The 10,293-nt window shown below is 34.5% G+C and overlaps 2 protein-coding genes across 2 annotated transcripts; one reads left to right on the top strand and one right to left on the bottom strand.

Moving 5' to 3' along the window:
- Positions 1–207: 207 nt before the first annotated feature.
- LOC117689926 (putative nuclease HARBI1) lies at positions 208–3,861 on the top strand. Its single transcript, XM_066084017.1, has 4 exons — positions 208–584; positions 2,305–2,642; positions 2,768–3,025; positions 3,500–3,861. The coding sequence occupies exons 1-4, from the start codon at positions 369–371 to the stop codon at positions 3,720–3,722; spliced, it is 1,035 nt and encodes a 344-aa protein (XP_065940089.1). The 5' UTR covers positions 208–368; the 3' UTR covers positions 3,723–3,861.
- Positions 3,862–4,142: 281 nt separating this feature from the next.
- On the bottom strand, positions 4,143–9,161 carry LOC117685567 (nuclear apoptosis-inducing factor 1-like). Its single transcript, XM_066084018.1, has 6 exons — positions 8,773–9,161; positions 7,915–8,083; positions 6,938–7,070; positions 6,433–6,498; positions 5,265–5,300; positions 4,143–5,080 (listed from the first exon to the last, which is right to left on the bottom strand). Exons 1-6 carry the CDS (start codon positions 8,928–8,930, stop codon positions 4,884–4,886), a joined length of 759 nt encoding a protein of 252 aa, XP_065940090.1. The 5' UTR covers positions 8,931–9,161; the 3' UTR covers positions 4,143–4,883.
- Positions 9,162–10,293: the final 1,132 nt, after the last annotated feature.

Below are 10,293 nucleotides of genomic sequence, written 5' to 3'. Positions count from 1 at the left end.
TCGAAGAAATTATTGCCACGCCCATTTATTACGTAATTAGGGATTTTTAGGGGCCAAAGTACTAAAACTTTGACGAAAAATAACTAGAGAAGTATACATAATTTGTTAGACATCAAAGAAGAGAAAATGTTTGATTAAATGATTTAAATTGATTCTACTTATCAAAATACGAATTTCTGTCCCCATTAAGGATCTAGAGGGCTGTACCCATATTTACTAAAGTTCGTAGACGTAAACGTAGACGTAAACTTAGACGTAACGTACGTTTACGTCTAAAACGGTATTCACAAAATGACGTTGACGTAAAATTACGTCATAATCGGACGTAATTCTACGTCTGCTCCATAGGTACTCGTATCTTATCAAACATGGCGGCGATTTTGTTTACACTTGCGAGAGAGAGAAGTCTAAGACGTCAGAGAGTTTTCCGGGACCGGACTAACCCCTTAGATGTCTTCAGCGACCGAGAACTGATTTGCCGTTATCGATTCCCGAGGCGGACCATTGTTGATTTCATTCAGCAGGTGGACAGAAGACTTTCACGACCTACTAACAGGTCTCATCCTTTGCCTGTTTCATCTATGGTAAGTAATTTCGCTGATATTGAACCCGATGTATTTCTAGTTGCAGTATAATTTTCACCCAAGCATTTCACCCCCCCCCCCCCCCCCAAAAAAAAATCCGAATATATACATTCATCACCATGATATTGATATGATAAAACACAATGTTAAACATGCTGTCTGGCTGATTAATTACTGACAAACAATGATTAGTGTCTTGTACAATTATCAATCATGACCCTACTTCATCCAACAATTTACCAGGAATCCCAAGCATTTCACCCCCCCCCCCCCCTTTTACCAAAAATCCGATATATATAATTATCAGAATGACATTTATGTGATAAAACACAATCTTGATGTTACACATACTTTTACTGATAAACAATGATCAGTGTCTTTTATGAATACCCATTATGACCCCCCCCCCCTTTTTGGGCATCAATTTTTTCACAACAGTATGCACAGACCCTCAAACGGAGGGATATTCTTGTTTACGGATGAAACTGTGTTAGGGGTTATGAACTATTTTAAAAATATTATTTGAGATATTTCACATTAATTTTTCAACGAGAATATCTTTGCAGATAAAGGATATTGGATGAATATATGAAATTTCATTGTTATTATCTGTAACATGTTGTAATGCATTATTATAGACGACAAGGTTCAGTATAAAGGGGTACACAGTAGTTCCACATACGTGAACTTATTAACAGTTCACAGTTTTACTTCCTAACTTTTAGCGATATGCATGAAGTCTTGAATACTTCATGTGGACAATGTTGTTTAATTACATATAACAGGTATATTCAGTCCAACCTGAGCATATGTGACTGCATACAAATGACAATGAAATTCCACCTACACGTATAATTCTTTCATTTATAAACACACAGAAAATTAATTTATAATAAGATGTTTGTTATTTGGCCCACAATCCAAAATTCAGGACTTTTGATAATTATTCCTATGTGTCCTCATTAAAATTACACGGGGTATAGAAATTTACAGTACAAGAGGCCCATTGGCCACATCGCTCACCTGAGCAACACTAGGCAGGATAAAATCGGCTTCATTGAGTCACAATACAAAATATCTGGACAATGTGGTAAAATACATGTAGATTTTATACAAAAAAATGTGTTTCCCCCTGGATATTCTTATATTTACCAGTATAATCAAGTCCCTTTTCTAACACGATTTTATAGTCGTGTCACATTCAGCATACATGTACATCAAATTCTGAACCCAATAATCATCCAGGGGCCATAGTTTAAACAATTTTAAAATATATAAAAATGCTATATAAATAAGTAAAATCATAAATAATAACATTTCAGTTTTTGTGAATAATTAATTTGTTTTCCTTTGTACAACTGAATCCCCTTTGTGGCCCCACACTACTCCTAAAGATTGTGATTTGAACAAATTTGAATCTACACTATCTAATATTCTTTCACAAAATTTACAGCTTTTCTAGGCAAATCTTTTTTAAGAAAAAGATTTAAAGATATTTCTCTGTATTCCTATGAAAAAAATTGTCCACCCCCCTTCCCCCCCCCCCCCCCCCCCCATAACCCAATCTTATCCCATGGTAATCATTAATTGTCCAAACAACTATTCTATTGTAGACATTCTGTACCAAAGAAAATTCACAAACATGTATCTATATTCATTGAAACTTTAATTTAAATTTGAATAAGCAATAACATTAACACATGAGAATTAATTTTTACAGGTGTTGGCTACTCTTCGAGTTCTGTCCAAAGGAGACTTTCAGTCTGAGGCTGCTGACATACATGGTATTTCTCAACCCTCGTTCAGCAGAATGTTTATGGGAGTCGTTGATGCCCTGAATGCCAGCCTTGACAACATCATTTTTCCGATGGGGCAAGAGGAAATTCTTCGGACAAAGGAGGACTTTTTGAGGGTGGCAAACTTTCCCAATGTAGTTGGTGCCATTGATGGAACTCTGATTCCAATCATCGGAATGTCTGGTGACGATGAGCATGTCTTTGTGTGCAGGAAAGGGTTTCATGCCATCAACATGCAGGGAATCGTGACGGCTGACTTGAGGTAAATAAAAAATACTATTTTTAAGTGGACAATAAGTGAAATTACTATGTTGGGTCTATAAAACTATCAACATTTTGTTAATTGTTTCCTTATGACTGTATTTATATACCAACATCTCATTTCAGATTTACTAATATCGTTTGCAAGTATGGGGGTGCAACACATGATGCATACATACTTGCAAACTCGAGCATTCCCGAGATAATGGACCAGCTGCCAGGTGGAGGATGGCTTTTAGGGGACAGTGGCTACCCCCTTCGTCCATGGCTAATGACTCCTTTCCTCACGCCCCAAGCAGGACAACAGGAGAAGTACAATGCCAGTCACATCAAGACAAGAAACTGCGTTGAGAGGGCTTTTGGTGTCCTTAAGTCCAGATTTCGGCAAGTATAAAAAAAATAGATTTCATTCAAATATTAGACTTGCAGAACAGACTCCAAATATAAAGCATATAAGCAAAATTTCTTACCTGGGTAACACTTCTCTTTTATCTTCTCTTTATTTCTTTAATTGAACTTTTTTCCGAGACTGCACTTCCAATGGGACAACAACATCGCTCCCCCATCTGATGAGGATGAGCTTACAATACAGAAAAGGGAGAATTAGATACAGAACACCCAAATCATAAAATCATTTCAAATTCATTTTTTTTATAAAATTATTTTTAAAACATCACTAACCCATTTACAAATGGGTCATACAAATAAGTGCAAAAACATGCAAAATTCTTTGAAAAAATACAAAATAATGTTTGGGACTTGACAATGCATAAATTTATACTTTCCAACAAACGCATGACTAGGTGACGGATCATAATTCATATCCATGTTAAACATAACATCAATATTCTGTTACAGATGTCTGCACAAAACAGGAGGAGCTTTGGCCTACACCCCTTCAAAATGTGTGAGGATCATCGAATGTTGCTGCCGCCTCCACAACAGGGCCATCGAAGACCGCATTCCAGCACCAGCAGCGGGACAAGTACCCATCTTCTCTGATAATGACACTTTCAATGCTGAAACTATTGTCAATGCAAACGCAGTTAACACCAGAAACATCATTGTTAGAAGGTTTTAATTTTTTAGTGGAATTGTCTGTTTATTTGATATATTTGCCTGTCCAATAGTTAGTAATTTTTGATAAGTAATGTGCAACACCCTGTTCAGTGAAAATTGATATTTTAATTATTCAAATAAGTGATAATTTTTTTTCTGCTTACAGGCCATTATCTTTGAATTGTACAAAAGTTAGTACGTTAAATGTGTTCTAAGATTGATGTTTTCCAATTTGTTATCTAAAAAATCATGTTCTACATTGTCAACTCAATTATGGTAAACAATTTGGTTATTGTTTTAGATCTGTTTTATTTGATATTTTTAAAGAGAGATATCATTTAAAGCTGCCATCTTACTGTAGAATTGTAATACTTCATTTTTGAATTCTCCATCTAACTGGAACACATACAAAGAAACATTTTTTGTTAATCCACAGTGTCATTTTCAATTTTTTTTTTTTTTGGGGTAAATCAAAACTTTAATGCTGATCAACACATCAAGATAATACCAGAGTATGACTTACTGTACTTTTTAATTTACATTTTATATGCATGTATCATTTTTAAAGTTGTCTTCAGATGGTACTCTTAAAATAGATTTATGAAATACATTGAGTCCCTTGAAATTTAGCATGTGTTTATTTGTTATTTGATAAATTTAAAAATGATCAAGTCTATTTTCCAAGACAATTCATTCATGTACTTAATGTTTTCACATTCTTTAAAATATAAACAAAAATATTCTAGTCCATATGGTGGATAATTATAATAAATACAACCAGCAAATTAAAAATGCTGCTTCCATACAAGTAATTGTAATTGTAATAATGGTCAGAACAGGCAGAAAAAGATATCTGTGAGCTAATGTTCACTAGTAATACCCAGCTCTGATGTGAATATGCAAAATGAGCAAAGTTAACAGAAAGCTGACTGGTACAAAATAAATCCTAACTTCTGGCATGCCTAAACAAATAGTGTGTTAAAATTTCAAGCATGAATAGTTGCTGAAAAACTGTGACAGAAATTACCGTTACTGACAGACAGATGAACAAAAGGACAGTCATGAGACAGACAGACACACAAGGGTAAAACAGTATAACCCCTTCTCCTTTGGAGCGGAGGTATAAAAAACATTGGTCTCACAGAGGGTGAAAGTTTCACACAAGTATAAATGAAATTACTAATTAAAACTCAGACAAAAGATTACAAACAGATTGAACATTTGAAGAAGAAAACAAAGCATAAAAGTTCTTCAAAATCTCGAGCCTCTCTTTTTCAATTTCCAGTCTCTGCTTTTTGATTGAAAGCTTCTCCTCCTCAATTTCAATGAGGCGCTGAGATCCGTAGCTGTACTCATTAAATGTTTGAGCTTTTCGTTTTCCTTATAAACGGAAAATAAATCTTATCTCGATATAGAGTAATTCCAGAACATTTTTATTATCTTTTTAAAATCTTAATATAAACTAGAAATTCTTTATTTTTAATTAGGAAAAAGCTTTCACTTTTCACATATGTAAGGCAAAATAGAATTGTGTTTCTGTTTTGTGTTTTTCTTGTTTTCATACCTTTAGAAGTGGACGGTTCTGACAAAGAAGATTCTTCTGTGAAGTTAAAGGAAATTTTAAAGAAAACTAGCAAGAGGTACCTTGAGCTTGCAAGCTTACAAATGATACACCCCGTTAAGAATAATAGAATCATTCATTATTACAAGTGTGGGATAGTGAAATTCCACCGAGGGGACAAGATTCACGGTCTAGGACGAGGCTTTGCCGAGTCCTAGACCGTGAATCTTGGCCCCGAGGTGGAATTTCACTATCCCACACGAGTATATAATGAATGATTATTTTTCTCGCATTACATTACCTTAAAAAATGATGTTTGACAACTTTCTGTTATGACGTTCAAAAGATTACTTTCAGTTTATCCCTCCGCGTGCTTCAAATAGTGCAAGTCAAAATGAGAGCATACGACAGTTTTTTAATTAAAAATATGATAAATTGTAATTAATTAAGCAACACAATTACTTAATGGATAATCTCAATGCACCATTTTGCATTTCCCTACAGCAGACAACGTTTGTTTATGTTTTAAAACGGCGTAGTAATACACAGTGTAAGACAGAAAAATCTCACACTGCTGTCTCACACCGGACAAACCGATCTCACACCGGTGATAATGCGAGAAAATATCATAATTCAAGTTATCTAAGAAATAAACAGCATTGAGAAAAGTTCATTGATGATTTTTTCACATTGCTGTATATTACTTTTATTAACATTTGAGAATAGCAAATCCATCAGAATCATTACCATAATGATGATATTACATTTTCAATATTGCCATCATTGACATGATTGCACAGACAGGGAACACAGGGAAAGACAGACGGACAAGGAGATTCCTATATACCCCCAATCTTTGTTTGCAAGGGGTATAATCACATTTGCAGTGTGTATAATTATATCAATCTGATTATAATCGGATCTGTGATCCTCTCCAACTAATTCGATGTTGCTACACAAGAGATCTTTGTGTAGCGACATCGAATTTGTTGGAGCGGATCACAGATCTGATTGTAATCAGATTGATAATTATCTTTGCTTCAACTAACAATTATAAGCATTCTGATAAATTTTGCACTTTTCTTGGGCAGAAGGACCAATATCAATTTAATACCAGTAGTTCAAAATGTTGAATTGTTTTAAGAATACTAAACATAGGATATATACTAACCTTCAGATTGAGAGACAACTGGCACATCACTATTAGTATCTACATTTTCAAGTTCTTCAGCTGGAACTAAAACAAATGTTGTTCTTTATTTATTTATTCAGTCATACTTTTAACCAGAGGCCTCTGGGTTACATTGATGATAATTTTTTTCCATTTGCAATGCAGAAAGAAGACAATAAACCCAACCTTTGCAGTTAAAGAAAATAGCTATGCAAAGTTTTTTGGTGGATAAAACCTTGAATAATCTAAGTCTTGACAGAAGTAATAAGTCGTTTTCTCCTTCATTATTAATCACTTACCCCTATGGTATAATAATGCAACTCCGTATCTTAGAAGACTGATCGTGTAGAACAAACAGACAAAGAGATGGACAGAGTGCTTCCAAAAAGACCCCCCCCCCCCTTCCTAAAACTTCTTATGTGGGGGTATAACTACCGTAACCATTCTTAGCGATAAACCAACATGATCAATGATAGCGAAGTATCATGGCAACTTATAATCTTACCCTCAGTGACAATAAATGGCGGTATCTCCAGGCAACTTGATTTTTGGGACATCTGAAGGGAAGACCGGACTTGACTGGTGTCCACCCCATCCTCAATTCCAGATATGGCCGACTGAGGAATCAACTGCAATATCTAAAAATTTTCATGGAGTTGAAAATACATATTTCCTTACTATGGTCTGATAATTTACAATTCATTCCATAAAGAAAAAGGAGTTAAAAATAGAGCATCTTATCAGAAGCATTTGAAAAAAAATCATTTTTATTTGATCTTCATTTTCTATAGCAAATGATTCATAATTAATAACAATTTTATATACAATATTATTTATATATAAATTTGATTGATGTTGGAGACAAAACAAGGGAGAAATAAAACAGCATGCAAACATAACAGTTATATTAGTTGATACTAGAACTTGGAGACCTACCTTAAAACACTACTTGAAAACATATGCAGTAGTGATGGGATTTGAACCCATTATCTCCTAAGACAGTTATATACATTTAGGGTACATAAAAGGACAGACAAGGACTAACACAGAACAACACATGTTCACAGTGATTGTCAGTGAAGCATCAATACTGGTTAGTTCAAACTTACCCACAATGATCTGTCTTCTCAGACATTTACAAATTTCAAGTATTCATTCACTAAATGACAAAACCTTAGCATGTAGCTAAATATTAATTTATATCATATTGTCAGTTATACCCCAACACAATACCATTTGGGCTTTTGTATGCTAAATCAATGGACCAGTACACAATAACAGCTTGTCTTTGTATGTAACTAACACCATGGATATCTTCAACTTATCATTTCATTGTTATGGACCTACCTGTCCTTGTAAGGATGCCATGTAACAAATTAACATATGAATACAACAGTATGAAATACTTCTTGAAGGTTTCAACTTTGGTATGCCTTTTAACACTGTAAAGATTGAAATAGAATAATGGCATGTTCAACAAACTTTCTCCTCCCAAGGCTTCAACATGGGGAGCTGTGAGGGCCCTCCTCCAGTTTGTGTCAAGTTTTTCCTCCGTTGAGCTTCCTTCTTCTTGACGGCAGACTGCATGTCTTGCCACTTTTTTTTAACCTCCACAACCCCTCTTGTGCACTGCAGACTTACGGCGTTTACTCTACATATGTGCACAAGTGCATATAAAAATAGCACAAACAATAGCATTGCTACATTTAGTGTACTTGTACAGGTATTTAGATTAGAAGGTGTTAAAGTATCATGGGAATAAGTATCAAATTTCTAAACTCGAAAATTAACAATAATCAGAAAGTAATGATAGCCATATCAATCTCTACCTGCTTTTATTCTGACCAATACATGTAAAGAGGAACATTTCTAACTGAATAGGTACTTTCCCCAATTTGCAACACAAATGCATGTAAATAGTTTACCAATTTTTAGCCACTTACAATAGGTGTATCTGTCAACTTGCAAATTAGAAATATCTACAGCTGATCTAAACATATGATCTTCATGATTTCATAATTATAATGTAATATATATGTGACCACTGTCATTTTCTTTTTATGAAACCTATAATTATAATTATTCAGAAATACAATGTGTACTGTATATGTGTTTACTGTCAGCTGGTATTCTGAATTGTGATTACAATAACTGTTAAATTAAAAAATCCGCAATGCACAAATCCATAAAAAAACTCAATGATAAATAATCAAATATGGTCTTATTGATGAAAAATCTATAAATGATGGGCTAACACATTACTACATAAACAGTAAAATGATATTTTTGATCTATAGTATTCATGATTATCTTCATGATCTCCGTTTATAAAAGACTTACTTCTCTGTCACCGACTCCCATGCCATCGTTTTCATGTTGTTAGTCAGACACGGTGAGAACTTTCCATACAAAATCTTGTAGCTAGTTCCCACCGCGTCCACTAATACCTCCACCTCCGCATCGCTAAAATTTGCCTTCCTCGGCTTCTTCGCGTCCATCTCTCTTTAGCTTTAAACCGGCAGACGATAAACAAAAAAAATCGCGCACTTCTTATGAAATGAAACTAATTATTGCGCATGCGTACGAATAAATCGTACACATAAGAATTCGTAACCTACGTCTACGTCTAAGAGTAGCTTAGTAAATACCATTTTACGTATTCGTAACTTCAATCTTACGTCATTCGTAACTTCTACGTCTACGTCTACGTCTACGAACTTTAGTAAATATGGGTACTGGCCCCTAAAATATTCAATCATTTGTATCTCAAAAGTAAACATCAATTTTAGATGGATGTAAGAACCAAAAATGTTAATATTCATGAGACCTTTTGTATAAAATCAAGAAAAAGGGGCTGGCCCCTAAAATTAGGGGCCAATAGACTCCTAAACTCTATTACTCATACGTTAAAAATGATCAAGATTTTGTAATGCATTATAAAAACAAAGTTGTTGATCGCAGCAATATCAGTTTGTAAAACTCATTTCCAAACCCTAGATGGGTGTAAGAACAAAAATTGTTAATATTCTTAAGACCTTTTCAAAGAAATCAAGAAAAAGGGGCTGGCCTCTTTATTTGGGGGGATGGTGGGGGGGGGGGCAAGAAACTCCATTTTATTACGTAATTAGGGATTTGTATACATTATCTGAAACTATGTGTGTGTGTGGGGGGGGGGGGGGGTAATTCTGAAATTACAGCGAATATTCATGGTATGATTTAAAACAGAAATCGCAAGGAAGACCTACTCGTTACTCGTAACGAGATCGTATCTAGTTATTTTTTTTTTTCTAAATTTTGTGCACGCGATTTCTCGAAAACTACTCAACCGATCTCAACAATTTTTTCACAGATGATGGGACATTATCTGAATTTTATATGTTTTTGAATTTTTTGTCGTCGTCACTTCCGGTCCGGATTTACAGTCGATTTTGTAATTTTTTACGACCAATTTTGTGCAGAGCTGATCTCAGAAACTACAAGAGATATGACTTTGAAATTTTCAGGATAGGTAGAGCATGGTTTGAAGTTGTGCACCATTTAGTTGTTTTGCGCCAGTGATGCTATTCCTTGGAGCTCGCTTAGGCACGAAAATGGGGTACATATTTCGAATCAAAATGTTCATATGTTTTGATCAGTATCTTTTTATCAGTTGATATTTTGTTAAGACATATACAACAAAAGTAGTAGAGAATCAAAAGGTCTATCCAATAAAATCAAGAAAAAGAGACTCGTAAAGTCCATTACGATTAACTTGAAAACGATAAATATTTTGTTATGCATTATAAAATCAAAGTTGTTGATCTCTACATTATCGGTTTAGAAAAGTCATCGTCAGGCCCATGTTTGACGTAATTAGGGTTT

The sequence above is a fragment of the Magallana gigas genome, chromosome 5, assembly GCF_963853765.1.
Source record: "Magallana gigas chromosome 5, xbMagGiga1.1, whole genome shotgun sequence".
Classification (NCBI taxonomy): domain Eukaryota; kingdom Metazoa; phylum Mollusca; class Bivalvia; order Ostreida; family Ostreidae; genus Magallana; species Magallana gigas.
Note: the sequence above shows the minus strand (reverse complement) of the source record. Positions and strands in the feature narration are given on the sequence as shown.